This window comes from Peromyscus maniculatus, chromosome 1, assembly GCF_049852395.1.
Source record: "Peromyscus maniculatus bairdii isolate BWxNUB_F1_BW_parent chromosome 1, HU_Pman_BW_mat_3.1, whole genome shotgun sequence".
Classification (NCBI taxonomy): Eukaryota; Metazoa; Chordata; class Mammalia; order Rodentia; family Cricetidae; genus Peromyscus; species Peromyscus maniculatus.
The window spans coordinates 145,576,721-145,589,118 of record NC_134852.1 but is presented as its reverse complement, the minus strand read 5'-3'; the positions used below and the strand labels follow the sequence as shown (position 1 = coordinate 145,589,118).

The 12,398-nt window shown below is 46.0% G+C and overlaps 1 protein-coding gene across 2 annotated transcripts in view; it reads right to left on the bottom strand.

Moving 5' to 3' along the window:
- Positions 1 to 12,398, bottom strand: part of Dock1 (dedicator of cytokinesis 1) — a 516,862-nt gene that overhangs the window by 37,686 nt on the left and 466,778 nt on the right. For both annotated transcript variants that reach the window (XM_015995837.3, XM_006976933.4), the window contains exons 39-40: positions 4,896 to 4,985; positions 4,045 to 4,149 (exon numbers count right to left, since the gene is read on the bottom strand). In XM_015995837.3, coding sequence (XP_015851323.1) covers positions 4,045 to 4,149; positions 4,896 to 4,985 — 195 coding nt within the window. The remainder of the gene's footprint in view (positions 1 to 4,044; positions 4,150 to 4,895; positions 4,986 to 12,398) is intronic.

Below are 12,398 nucleotides of genomic sequence, written 5' to 3'. Positions count from 1 at the left end.
GACGTGTAACGGAGCGCTTCAAGGACCAGAGTGTTGTGTGTGTCCGCTGAGTCACAGACAGGTGTCAGTGGCTAACACAGAACACTGCTGCTGTCCTTTGAAGGCTGCTGCCTCTTCCACCTGCCTAGACCTTTCCTTTGTTGCTTCTGTCTACTCAGAAACGTCTCTGCACCGGCTTGTCATGCTAGGTGCAGCCTTGGCTTATTAGTGGCTGTCTGTGGGCAGATACAGGTTGCTGGCAGTGAGAAGGAGGGAGACAGAGAAAGAGGTGCAAGAAAGAGACAGAGGGACAGCATTTTGCTACACACTCTTACATCTGTGTCGAATCAGCCATAAGCCAAAACTTACCTAATTAACACATTTCCACGGAGAGAAGGGGAGACTCCGAGGACGCGCAATTAACCACCCCTGCTGCGGCCTGAATGCCCCTGCCGCCCTTCTACCCTTGACGCACTGAAACAGAGTCACCAAGGCAATGGCAGCTGAGTGGGTGTGGGCGCTGGGAAGCGACCAGATCCACAAAGGTCTCAGAAGGTTTTTTCTCCTACCCTAGAGGGCCTCATCAGACATGGAATCTATTGGTCCCTTGAGCCTGGACTTCCCAGCCTCCAGATCTGTGAGCAATAAATTTTTGTTGTTTATAAATTACCCAGTCTAGGGTGTTTTGTTACAGCAGTCCAAACAGATCTGAACAATCCCCCTTTCAAATCTCAATTTATTCTGCAGTTTAACAAATTACTAAGAAAGTAACAGTTTAAGGTTTGGAAATTCCCCCCCCTCCCCGCTTTGCACTTAGCTATGGCTTGAAGTATCACTATGGAAGAAAAAAAAATGCCCTATTTTTTTCTGGAAGAAAAATGTCAAGCAGAAAGCAAAGTAATATGTAGTCTTAATTAGAAATATAAATACAGAGTCTGGGCCTCCTGTGAGGCTCTAGGAAGCCAAACATCTCAGGAAGGCAGAGATTTACTAGAGAGCAGACCACTCAGAAAGTAGCATGCATTTATTAAGCTTTACCCTCAAAGAAGGCACAATAATAAAAATACATAAAGGCTTTAATAGAAAAACACTAGAGTTATAGACGAAAACACTAATAGTATTTTCCAGAAACGTCCACTACTTTGCATTCTGCAGTAGTCCTTCGAAACACGAAAACGAGGGGGAAATGTACGTACAGTCAATGATATTTATTCCTTGTGAGAATTATAAATATTAATAAGAATGCAAAAAAGCAATGAGCTCGATTTATGGAGAGAACAGTGCCAAGGGGCCAGCGAGATAGCTCAGCGGCTGCTCTCTCGGCAGCGTGAAGTTGCTAAACATTCCGCCCACTTTTTGGTAACTGGTAATGTCATTGTCAGACTGACCCCTGCCAGGCGATCTGTGAAGCGTAATGAATATATTGCTGCAGCCCGACAGAGTTATTCAGGTGTGTCGGGAAAGCCAGCTCAATATTAATCAAGCACGTTAAACTCTTTATTCTTACTTCACATTTTGTCCTTTGATGGTGGAAGTGACCCAGGACGGTCCCTGGAGCCTGCAGGAGCCAGTGCTTGAGACTGTATTGCAGCGAGCCTCCCTGGGGGCATTTCATCACATGCTCAGGCAGGCTGCTGCCTCGTGGCTGGAGTTAGACAACTACATCCACGGTTGGTATCACAGGGGGATTCTGTGCCTGGGGCCCACACTCTAATACCCATGAGCAGGAGTGTGCCCGGCCCAAGGTTGGCCTCACTCTTCCCTGGGCCACATACATGTTGGGGCACACATAAAGACACTAAAGTTTTTGTAAAATTGGGCAACTTTTAATACATGCCTTTTTTGGTGTATTTTGTATGTGCATGTGTGTATGTGTATGTGTGGGGTACCCATGCGTGCACTGGCATGTAGAGGTCATATATCAACCTTGGCTGTCCTTTTTCAGGTTGTGTATCTGAGGTGGGATCTTTTCCTGATGCATATAACAGTCATAGAAACATGTCACGAGACAGGGAAATCAAGAATGTCTTCTTCAGAACTGTAAGCAAATTTGACTCATTGGTCGGGCAACATTTATTTACATATTCCATCCTCACCTGGATATTGGGAAATGCTTGCCTAAAAGCGCACCATGTTATTTGTTGTAGAGTATTATTTTAAGGTGTGTTACTTTTGTTTATGTTGCATTTGTTTAACTCTGTGAAGCTGTCTAAAACACCTGATGGCCTAATAAAGAGCTGAATGGCCAATAGCAAGGCAGGAGAAAGGAATAGGCAGGACTGGCAGTCAGAGAGAAGATAGAGAGGGAGAAATCTAAGAGGGGGAACAAGAAGTAGGCAGAGAAGGAGGAGGACACCAGGGGCCAGCCACCCAGATTCACAGCAAGTCACAGAGTAAGAGTAAGATTTACAGAAGTAAGAGACACAGTGGCAAAAGGTAGATGAGATAATTTAAGTTAAGGAAAGCTGGCAAGCAACAAGCCAAGCTAAGGCGAGGCATTCATAAGTAAGAATAAGCCTCTGTGTGTAGTTTATTTGGGAGCTGGGTGGCAGGTCCCCCAAAAGAGCAGAAATAACAACAACAGCTATTGCTCTGGTTATGTGCAACAACACTCTGCTTTTCCAGGGAAGAGGCGGATTCAGTTTCAAACATTGTGGTTGTGAAAACTCACTTCCAATTTCTCATAAAATTAAAATTTTGTATGTTCACGGCATCATTATTCCCATTTAGTTAGAAGGTGGAAATAACTCAAATGTCCATCAATGGGTGAATGGACAAAGTATGGTATGTCTATACAATAGAACATTATTCTACTTTGAAAAGGACTTAAGTTATGATGCATGCTACAACATGGATAAACCTTGATGCTATCATGCACAGTGCAAGTAAGACACAAAAGGCCGAACACAGAATGGCCCAAGTTATAACTAGGGTGGTTGACTCCCAGGGACAGACAGAACAATGCTAGGTCCTTAAGCTGGGAGTAAAGAAATGGGGTACTATTGCTAAGAGGTATGGAGTTTTAGTTATTTTTTTAAAAGATACATACATACGTACATACATACATACATACATACATATAGATATATACACATAATATATGTATACATACACGCATGCATGTATATATACACACATATATACATACACACACCATCCATATATATATATATACATGTGTGTATGTATGTGTGTATGATTGTGCCTGTGGAGGCCAGAGGAGGATAGCTGAACCCCTGGAGATAGAGTTACAGGTGGTTTGAGCCACCTTCAGCTGGGTGTGGGAACCAAACTCAGGTCTCCTGGAAGATCAGCAAGCACTCATAACTGCTACCTCTCTGGGCCCAAGTTCTAATTTCATAAGTTGAGGCAATTCTGGAACTAGATGGTGGTGATGGTCTGTGTGTGTGTGTGTGTGTGTGTGTGTGTGTGTGTGTGTGTGTTTATGCCACTGAAAAATATACAACTAAAAATGCCCCAAACGGTAAATTATATTATGTGTGTGTTTATGTGTATGCATGTTTGTGTGTAAATGTGTGTGCATAGAGCGTATTTGGAGGTGAGAGGAGCCTTGGGTGTCAGTCAATGTCCTGGACCTTGTTTGTGGTGGGGTCCCTTTGTTGTTTACTGCTGTTTATACCAGATTCGCTGGCCCATGAGCTTCCAGAGTCTCCTGTCTCCATATCCTATCTTTTGGGAGGAGTGCTGGCATTGTAGATGAGTGCCATTGAGTCTGACTTTATGTAGGTTCTGGAGATCTTAGGTCCTCAGACTTGTGGCAAGTGCTTTGCCCTCGGAGCCATCTCCCCAGCTTGCTATGTATACGTTGACACAATTAAGCACAAATATAAATCTTTGAGGAGAGTTCTTTCAGAAAAAAAAAAAAATCACACAAAAAGTGCATATGTAACCAGAATCCTTATATAATTAAAGCAAATATTCTTGGTCCTTCTCTCTGGCACCCTTGAGTCAGCATAGGACTTTGCTGGGCCAAACACCAGGACTGGAAGGGGTCTCTCTGTTGAGTGAGTGACACTCGCTCACAGCAAAAAGACTCAAACTTACCCGAAGGAACGAAGGGAATCCTTGCCCATAGTAACCAACAGCAAAATAGTCTGGCTTGGGTCTTATCACCTTGACGATGTTCTCATAAAATTGCGCCTGCTTTTTCTGGAGGGAAAAATGAAAACTCATTTCAGGGCTGAGCAGAGAATTGGAGCATCTACCCTTCTGGATTCTTCTTGGGGTCCTGAGGCCTGCACGAGAATCTGGTAGTTTTTACATTTTTCATACTGTTCAGCAAGGTATCTTAAATGAGCCACATTTGGTCACTAGTTGTGATTTGGGGGTATTTTCAGTAATCCAAGGGGATGATTTTCCTTCACTCTTAGTGTTTTTGCTGTTTTTTTGTTTTTTTTTTAAAGGATACAGATCACATACTGGGAGAATCTGATGAATAGAATTACTCTGCTTTAAATTACATACAAATATTCCATCATAAACATGGTCTGCTGTGCACAAAAAAGCATGGCTGAGAAGGCAGAGACTGATAACTTAGAGGATGCCCTGACATGACAAGGCTCTGGCTACCACCCGTCCGCCTCCTCTCACGGAAAAGGTGAGGGCTTTACACTAGTTGAAACTCTCAGAGGCTCTGGGCTGTCAAGACCCCTGTACTTAGAATGTCAGGATTTGTAACGCGTCACTAATGGAAGTTTTAACGTCTTGGCCTATTTGAGAATAAAAAGTGAATGCTCATGGGCTGGAATCAACCAGCAGATAAAGGACAACCATTTCCCAAGATGACAAAGAGGGAGCTAGGCAAAGCCAGGAGAACATCTGAGGTGGATCCCGATGTGAAGGCTGAAATGAGAAAATCTAGGAAAAACCAAATCAATCCAAAAGCGAAGGCTTACCAGCAATTCACTCAGCTGTTCATAATCAAACATCTCCGTTTCGTACTGTTCTGCAAGTTCCTTGCCCAGGGCAATGGCCTCCTCCCACATCTGTGAGGGACAGAGATAAAACAGAGAGATCCAAGAATGAATCATGCATCCAGCCAAACAGTAGCATCATTATTCACAATGAGACATCCAGAAATCTGCTGGATTACCAGGCACACTGTGGGGTGGGGTAGGGTGGGGTGGGGTGATCAGGCAGGAAGTATACAAGTATTTTCTAGAGGTTCCGGCCTTTGGCTCAGGCCCTGCAGTCTTGACTAAACCGCTAACCCCAGGCTCATCCATCACACCAGCTTTTCCCACGGCATGGCGGAACTGGCCCATCATCACCTGCCCTCACTCTGCAGCAGCCAGTACTGGCCGCCAAGGACCATCTGTCAGGGCAGCCTTGGAGCCAGGGAAAAGACACCACAGGGTGAAGACACATTGCTAGGAACATCTACTACGTGGCCACTTCCCAAATGTCCCCATTGCATAGCTGTCATGTTCCAGAATGCACACTGCCAGAAATGTCCATTCAAAGCTCCAGAATGCTTGCTTTTTGCAGATGACCTCCTCCTTCTCAGATTTTTCAAATCCTGCCAGTATCTGAAAAGGGACCTTCCCTATGGCAAATAGTTCAAGTAACTTACTTTAAAAACATGGATAAACTTTTACTTATTTTATTCGTGTGTGTGTGTGTGTGTGTGTGTGTGTGTGTGTGTGTGTGCACGTACCAGTGCCCTCTGAGGTGAGAGGTGATGAAACCCACTAAAGCTGGAGATATAAGCTGTTGTGAGGGGTACCCAGTGTGGGTGCTGGGAACTGAACTTGGGACTCTGCAAGAACAGGACACACTCTTAACAGATGCGCCATCTCCTCAGCCCCTTATCATCATCATCATGATCACCGTTAGCATTTATTTTTTAAAGTGTGGATAAACTTTTGACATGCAGTATTTTGATGCTAGGCCTGGATTTCCCTCGGGAAAGGTAAACTAGGAGGATTGAGAAGCATGGGTGGATTTGGATGTAGAAGTTCCCCTAAGACGCCTCCCAATTGCTGCCGACTCTTCTCCTTTGGACTTCGGTGACCCAGAACTTTCTCTAGTGTATTAAAACTGGAACATGCTTGTCTTCCCTACCCAGACTGTATTCCCCCAAGGGCAAGGGCCGGGTGTCACTCATATGAAATTTGAGGGCATTTACCACCTGCTCCTCAAGGCTCAGCGCACAGAACTGAAGGTTGATAGGAAACGACAAAGCTCAGGCAGTTCTCAACAAACTGGAATCCTACCCTCAAATGTCTACATTTCCACAGTGCTGCTGTTCCCAGGGGATCACAGCGCTAATCCTCAAGGGAGCTACTCATTCCTGCCCACTAATAGCTAGAAAAAGACCAAGACCTACTGGGGACAGCCCCTCCTTGACAAGGGGCATAGATCTTAACCTGTGGGTCCAGACCCCTTTGGGGTATGTGTGTGTGTCACATATCAGATATCCTGCATATCAGATATTTACATTATAATTCATAACAGTAGCATAATTACAGTTATGAAGTAGCAACACAGTAATGTTATGGTTGGGGGTCACCACAACCTGAGGAGCTGTATTAAAGGGTTGCAGCATCAGGAAGGTTGAGAGCTGCTGGCCTAGATGATCTGGTGGGAGTGGAAGAAAAGCAGAGTCTTTTAGCAGCTTCTAGCTTACACCATATCCCACCGCCTGTGCCCCCTGGTTCAAGCTCCCCAACCACCTGGTAGGAGAACGTCCTTTCCAGGCTGCAGACAGGGAAGCTGGGAGTCAGAGAGGGAGGAGCTTGCTCAAGGTCACACAGCAGATGCACAGGAGACTTGCATTCTTACTCTTGCAGTTCACATGCCAGGGCCGTCACTCGGCACACTCCTGTCGCAGAGTGCAGTACCCTGCCTGCTGGAATGGGCCCACCACAGGTTTGGGGTGTTAGCGACTCACTCAACTAACTGCAGGGCACTCCTGTCCTTACATCCGCCAGAGATACTCTTTTCATACCACTACTTTATAGACTATTCCCCTTTGCCTCATTGTGCGTATTGAGAGAGTCTCATGGAGTCCCAGGCCAGCTTCCAATTCACCATACAGATGAGGGTGACGTTGAACTCCTGATTCTTCTGCCTCTACCTCTCAAGTGCTGGGATGATAGGAGTATTACGCATTTATGTCCAAAACCACTTGGTATTCTTGAGGAAGGAAAAAAATGGAGTTCTGAATTAATGGTTGTATTTTGAATAGTTTGAAAAGCAAAGTTAAAGTAAGTTGCTTGTGGACTTCAGACACAGGGAGACCTGTCTGAAGAGGAGTCTAGGAGACAGGAACGCCGTGTTAGGGGTCCACACTTCGCCCCTGTTCCCTTTGGGCTGATGTTATCTCATATTCTCTGTGTACTCACACTTGCCTCTCTAGACTTCTAAAGTCCTCTTCTGAAGCCTGAGCTCTCATTCCCTGAAGAACACTCTCCCCTGTAATGTTTCTTTTAGGCACCAGTGACCCATGTCTCCCTTAGTATATTTGCACTTCAAAGACAACATTCCCTTTCCTTGTAGGTCTCCTTTAGCAGTTTGTTCTTTAGTTTCTGCAAGCTAATATACCTTCTCTTAGCTGCTCAGAGTTTTCAGCCTTCTAATTCACTTCCGAGCAAAAGCTTAATCTGTCTTGAGCCTAAATGACAGATGAAGTACTTTAGATACATAGCCAAGTAATTGTTTTTAAAAGAAATATAGGTCTCGAGTAAATATCTTATCCTGCTCACCCTGAGGTCTCCTGGTTGTGTTTTCTATCAGATTTTCTATAAATACACACACCTCCTTCCATGCCCCTCCGCTTGTGTTAAAGGATTCCACACTGGGCAGATTTTCATCTATCTTTAATTGGACCAGGGCTCTACCGGGAGCGTGGGCAGTTCATACTTCCAACACGAATGCCTCGGAAAATATTTCAGCGTCACAGAGGAAGCGGATTCAATATGATCTAGATTTAGATTGTCTCTGAGAAAGAATCACTTTGACCTTTGGTGACTGAACCCGGGATCAGCTCCATTCTTACAAGAACTACAGGCTTAGCAGGCTTGAACAGCTCCAAATGAAAATGCCTGGATTTGCAGACAACTTTATTTTCTGATCTGAGGTTTTTAATCCAGTTTACGGCATCTGGGGAATTGTTGGCTAGCATCCGGAGGGCCCTTTGGCCTCTCTGCTCTTCCCTGCAGGAAAGGTTCTCCCTTCTTCCTGGACCTTGGTCTCAGGATCTCCCATTGTTTTCGAGCCCTGCCTGCAGAAAACATCCTTTTCTGATGCAACACCTTCCTCAGTGTCATGGCAGTGGTAGCAGAGGAGGCTGGGGAGCTGGTGCCATAAGGAAAGTGGGTGGCAGCCACAGAAGCAAGACGGCATGTGTTCAATTCCCAGGACCCTCACACAAAGTCAAGTATGGGACTTGGCAGACAGCTCAGCAGGTAGGAGCACTTGATGCGCAAGCAGGAGGAGCTGAGTTCAAATCCCCAGCATTCATATAAAAAAGCCTGGCACAGTCTCACCGAACTGTAACTCCAGCTCTGTGAGGGAGTGGAGACTGGAGGATCAATGGGATTTGCTGACTGCCCATCTAACTCTAGGTTACATGGGGGATCTTGTCAGGTGGGAATAAGAGTAGGAGTTGGGGCGGGGAGCAACAGAGCAAAACACCCCCGCCCCCAAAGTGGTGGTAGAGAATATACCAAGTATTGATTTCTCACAGGCAGACATGAAGTGGATGACAAGGATGCAGACCCTCCAGGGAAGTAGAGCAGCAGCAGCAGCAGCAGATGATGAGACAGGTGTCACCAGAGACAGGTGTCACTTGTCCTTAACATGGCCAACTCACCAGGACTCCCACGGGCCACTCTGGTATAGTGCACTTACCAGCTGTGAACAGCTCACTAGCAAAGGTGTTTTATGTGAAGCTTGACTTTCGGCCATTTGTCTACTGCTCATCCGTTTTCCCTGGCAGTTATTGGGAAGAGTCACACTCAATTACCTCCTGAATTTCCAGAGTCCCACACAGCTTTCTGGTGTTTAATGGATGAGGATCAACGGTGTGGAAGAGGCCACAGCTTTGCTTGAGGTCCCTCTGCACCAGAGGGACCCAGTGGCCCAGGACCAGCAGGAGGCCCTCATGCTCAGTGAGCATCTCTAGTCTCCAAATCTGAACCAGGGAATGTTTGCACATGTGAAGTAGATCTACCCATGTCCACCTGTGTGACAGGCTCGAGGAAAGTTTTGTTATTTATCCACTCTTAGGGAAGTCTGATGCTAGCCATGAATCCCTTGAGTCTAACTGTGTCCATCAGGGTGCCGAGTGGCCTGTGGCACACAGTAGGCTTGTTAGTAGAAAAACTTCCTACAAGGCTAAAGCACAACAGCATCCTTCTTGATCCTAATGCTTTAACAAAAAAGAATTCCTTTTAATAGCATCAAATCACCAAGAACCTAAGAGACCTGAATATTCAACACAGGTTTGGTCTGATGAGACAGAGTCTGGCTCATCCTGAGAGCTCTGCAGAGCATGAACATGAACTTAGGGCAGGGTTCCACAAGGCTTACCCACAGCCTTCAAAAAGGGGACGTCACAGGATGTGAAAACGTTACCCTACTTAGAAACAAAGTCCAACCAGCTCGCCAAAAATGGAAACACATCTCTGAACTTCTATTTACAGCTCACAAGATGATGCTGGCTGCATGCGCTTTGTTTCCCACAAACCCCTCGCCCCAAGCTTGGCACAAGGTAAAGTGTGATCTTCATCAACGAGATCTTATTTTAAAGAAGAAACAGAACTCCAGTTGAAAACAGTTGTATCTCCACATATCCTCTGGGCCACACATTACATATTGTCTTTGTTAATGGCTGACGGGGTCTGGGCTTCAGCCACTCAGAGTCACAGCCACCTGGGCGAGGAGCAGCATCCATCCTCTAGATTCTCCCAATAGCATGGCTGCTATTTTCAACTCTCGTCCTCCACAGAGAAGCCTGGTAATTTTCAGTGAAGTACTCGGATTAAGGGCTTTATTGAAAATTACTAGGCCTCAGCCAAACACAATAAGACAGACAATTTGGAGCAGCTTCAGAAAAGAGCACTTGCCTCCCCGATAAAGCTGAACAGAGGGTTTTTGCAGGGAGAGGCCCAGGTGGGGGTAAAAATGGAGCAGGAAAGGAGTCTGCAGTAATTGTTGGGCCAAGGAAGGAAGAAATGTTGGAGAATGAAGACGAGAGTGAATGGAAATGACATTTTGTGGAGAGAAAGGGAAAGATTAAGATGCCAAGAGCTAGGCCAAAAGTCATTCAAAACACTAAAGAATGGAAGAAAAGCAAAAATAGAAAAGTCATTTTGTATGGGGGAAACAGAGAAAGCTCACAGGTCCTAATTTAGCAGCCGGAGTGCCCAATATAAAAGGGCAAAAATTCCTGTTGCCCTTGTTGGCATCATGGCGCCAGGTAGAGAGAGAAGCTTTCCTAGAATTTGACCTCAGCCCACTCTGATGGCCAAGGCTTCCCCGCACACAGGATACAGCTGTGGACCCGAGAACAGGGCCTTCCTTCCGGTCCACCAGCAACACAGTTACAAGTCACACTGTCTGGGATGCTTTGAGCCCAACCTCCCCGGGGTTACCACCCAAAGCCCCGACAGTGCATCAGCTCAAGGGTTTACACCATGTTTATCTAGTAAGCATAGAGTGAAGGTCTCCTTAAGTGCAAGGAAAACCAGACAAAAGCCGACAAACTATGTCCATGGGGCTATGCTTGAACCATAGTTTGGTGAGACTGAGGTATCATTTAGCTTCAATCTTATCACCCTATTAAAAATAATTTTAAGATATTTTTATTATATTTTATCTATTTTATGTATATACACATATGCATACAAATGAATAAATGTAATAAAAATTTTAAATGCATTTCAAGTGCAAGATCAAACAAAGCTTGAGGTTTAAATGGTTATAAGCATGCATGCACACATGCTCAGACATGAGCATGGCTGAGCTTGGGCCGTGAGTGCGGTTGCCAAATCTCATCTGTGTCGTGTCCTCCTGCATGCTTGTCTACTGATCCACCCAATAAGCTGCTGCCATCACTCAGACTGAAGGTGGTTGCTTTTAGCAGACTAATAGGACTCTATATAGAAATGGCCAGCCCTTCTCTTGTGAGGATCCACCTTTGTCCCATTAGCAACCTCTTCTTGAGTGAATAAGGGGCTGGGTATAACGCTGGTGCAAAGGGTAGTGCAGTCGTTGGGGGACTGATGGGGCAGAGCTGATCTGAGGGGGTGTCAGGTGTGGGGAAGAAGAGTTATGCATTTGAGGCCTCCCCGAGACTCAGCGGTCGCCTGAAGAAGCAGCATGATCAAGCAATTGTATGAGGAACTTCATGGAATGCCTAAGTGATGGAGCCTCTTCAATCTCAAGGTATTTGCTGCCTCAGCAGTGGCCAGAGGGGACTCAGTTGCGAAAAAGTGACTGTGTTGACACTCCGGAGTCATGGGGTGTCGGGCAGGGGATAATGAAAACTGCACTTTCTGCCCAGTTTTGCAATAAATCTCAGCTGCTCTAAAAACACACTAGGGGCGGTGACATAGCTCTGTGGATGGAAGCCCTTGCTGTCAAATTAAGGACAAAAGTTTGACCCTCGAACTCACATGGTGGTAGGAGAGAACCACTCCTACAAGGTGTCCTCTGGCCTCCACGGGCTGATGGTTACATCAGGTTGGCCTGTGGGCATGTCTGTGAGGGATTGCCTTCACTGGTGTGGGAAGCCCCAACCTAAACGTGTCAGACCGGAAAAACACAGGAAAGAAAGCAAGCATTGCCTTTTTCCTTCCACTGATCTTCAGTCTCACTGGTGAGCGCATCTACCCTGCTGCTGCTGCTGCCGCCGCCGCCGCTGCTAATTCCTTCCCTGATACTGGAACCAGCTTCTCTGGGCTTCTAATGTGAACTGAAGATTAGTGGCTCTTTAGGTATCCAGCCTAATCTGCCAAGCAACTACTGGGCTCTCAGCTTCTCTGGTATGAGAATGGCATTGCTGGACTACTCTGAAAACACTCTGAAGCCAGTCTAATAAGCCCCCTACCAGTCTACGTTCATCCTATTGGTTCTGTTCGTCTAGAGGGCCCTGACTAATACAGTCCCCCGGAGGCTCAAGTGGCCTCCAGATGGTGGCGCTGTTTTATGAAGCACTTGAGGAAGTGAGTCACTGAGTGTGGGCCTTGAGGTTTGCTAGCTTAGATTCACTTCCAGTCTTCCCTCTGCTTCCTGACTTTGGGTGTAGGAGATGCAGCATGACCAGCCGCCTTATGCTGCTGCTGAGCCTTCCCTACCATGTTGGACTGTAGTCTTTCTTAAGCTGTAATACAAAATAAGTCCTTCCTCCCTTAAGTGGCCATTTGTTAGGTGCTCACTCAGAGCAGGGAGCA